Source organism: Felis catus, chromosome D1 (genome assembly GCF_018350175.1).
Source record: "Felis catus isolate Fca126 chromosome D1, F.catus_Fca126_mat1.0, whole genome shotgun sequence".
NCBI lineage: Eukaryota > Metazoa > Chordata > Mammalia > Carnivora > Felidae > Felis > Felis catus.
Window position 1 is genome coordinate 61,882,734 of NC_058377.1, and position 1,945 is coordinate 61,884,678.

Below are 1,945 nucleotides of genomic sequence, written 5' to 3' on the forward strand. Positions count from 1 at the left end.
CCAGTGTCCTTTATAATAACTACCCATGAATTGCACTTAACATATTTCTAGTCAAAGTTAAAGTTGCTTCAGGGACACCTTAAAATGGTAGATAATATTGCTTAATATAACATGACTCAAATGTTTACTTTGTACCTAGTTGATATTTGTGAAGCTTTACCAATGTCTTCCTTCATTTATAAAACAGAAGGTTACTAGCCACGCCTATAGCCTGATGATCCTACAATATGAAGAAAAGAAGAATGCCTGCGTTTTCCCCTAACCAATGATTTCAGGAAGGCATCAGTTTCCACCTGTGTAGACTTTACCCCTGTGTGTCTTACTCCCTGGCTTCTTGCCCTCTAGTAGGGGCAACTCTCAGAAGTCCCCAAGTTCCAATCCTGAAAAGTGCCCTGGCCTCCCCCCGACCATGGGACTGTTCAATGTCACTCATCCTGCTTCCTTCCTCCTGACCGGCATCCCTGGTCTGGAGAGCTCTCACGCCTGGCTAGCAGGGCCCCTCTGTGTCATGTATGCTGTGGCCCTCGGAGGCAACACTGTGATCCTGCAGGCCGTGCGAGTGGAGCCCAGCCTCCATGAGCCCATGTACTACTTCCTGTCCATGCTGTCCTTCAGTGACGTGGCCATGTCCATGGCCACACTGCCCACCGTGCTCAGAACCTTCTGCCTCAATGCCCGCAACATTGCCTTCGATGCCTGCCTGATTCAGATGTTTCTCATTCATTCCTTCTCCATGATGGAGTCGGGCATTCTGCTGGCCATGAGCTTTGATCGCTATGTGGCCATTTGTGATCCCTTGCGTTATGCTGCCGTGCTCACCAATGAAGTCATTGCCAGAATAGGCATAGCTGTGGCTGCTCGGAGCTTCATCATCCTCCTTCCCCTTCTCTTCCTCTTCAAGAGGCTGCCTATCTGCAGATCCAATGTTCTTTCCCACTCCTACTGCCTTCACCCAGACATGATGAAGCTGGCCTGTGCTGATATCACTATCAACAGCATCTATGGATTCTTTGTTCTTGTATCTACCTTTGGCATGGACATGTTTCTTATCTTCCTCTCCTATGTGCTCATTCTGCACTCGGTCATGGCCATCGCTTCCCGAGAGGAACGCCTGAAAGTTCTCAACACATGCGTGTCACATATCTTGGCTGTGCTTGTGTTTTACGTACCGATGATTGGGGTCTCCACAGTGCACCGCTTTGGGAAGCATGCCCCGCGCTATGTACATGTCCTCATGTCCAATGTTTACCTCTTTGTACCTCCTGTGCTCAACCCTCTCATTTACAGCGCCAAGACAAAGGAGATCCGCCGAACCATTGTCCGTATGTTTCGGCACATGAAAACATGACTTTCATGCTTGCCTTTAATATCTGATGTTGACTGTAGCCATAAGTCTTCATCTGTGGTGTCATTGTCATCATCATCATCACCATTGCCATCATCATCATCTTCATATCACGAACAATGAGACAGATTGTGTGGTGGGGGAAAAGTAAAAGATCAGGACAGGGAGCTACACAATTTGTACATAAAACATATGAAAGTATATTCACAATATACTCAATGGCATTCACAGAAAAGTGAAAATCAGGGACACTTGAATGATATGACACAACTTGAAAGGAAGATCCATCTAAACTATTCATTTCCCACACAAAAAAATGTCTCATTGATGTAGTGATAATTAATACATTAAGACTTTAAAAATGCCAGTATCTGTTAGAAATTACTAATGTTCATTAATTCATGTTACCTTCCCAACAATCTCATGAGGTGTAAAGAATTAAGTTTGTTTTTCAGAGTAACACAGGTGATAGGTGTCCCAGATGAGACTCAGTCCTTGTCTGTCTCCACTCTGAGTATTCTAACCCCTACCAATACTGTCTCTCTGTTGAGTTAGTCTGACTGCTAACATTACCACTGTTGTCCTTCCCTTCACCTCCAC

At 45.2% G+C, this 1,945-nt stretch overlaps 1 protein-coding gene across 1 annotated transcript; it reads left to right on the forward strand.

Moving 5' to 3' along the window:
• Nucleotides 1-324: 324 nt before the first annotated feature.
• LOC101100413 (olfactory receptor 51I2) lies at nt 325-1,633 on the forward strand. The gene has a single exon (XM_003992889.3). It carries the CDS (start codon nt 410-412, stop codon nt 1,346-1,348), a length of 939 nt encoding a protein of 312 aa, XP_003992938.3. The 5' UTR covers nt 325-409; the 3' UTR covers nt 1,349-1,633.
• Nucleotides 1,634-1,945: the final 312 nt, after the last annotated feature.

What these genes read in the sequence shown, in the direction of transcription:
- LOC101100413 (XM_003992889.3), top strand. Translation starts at nt 410, where the DNA reads ATGGGACTGTTCAATGTCACTCATCCTGCTTCCTTCCTCCTGACCGGC.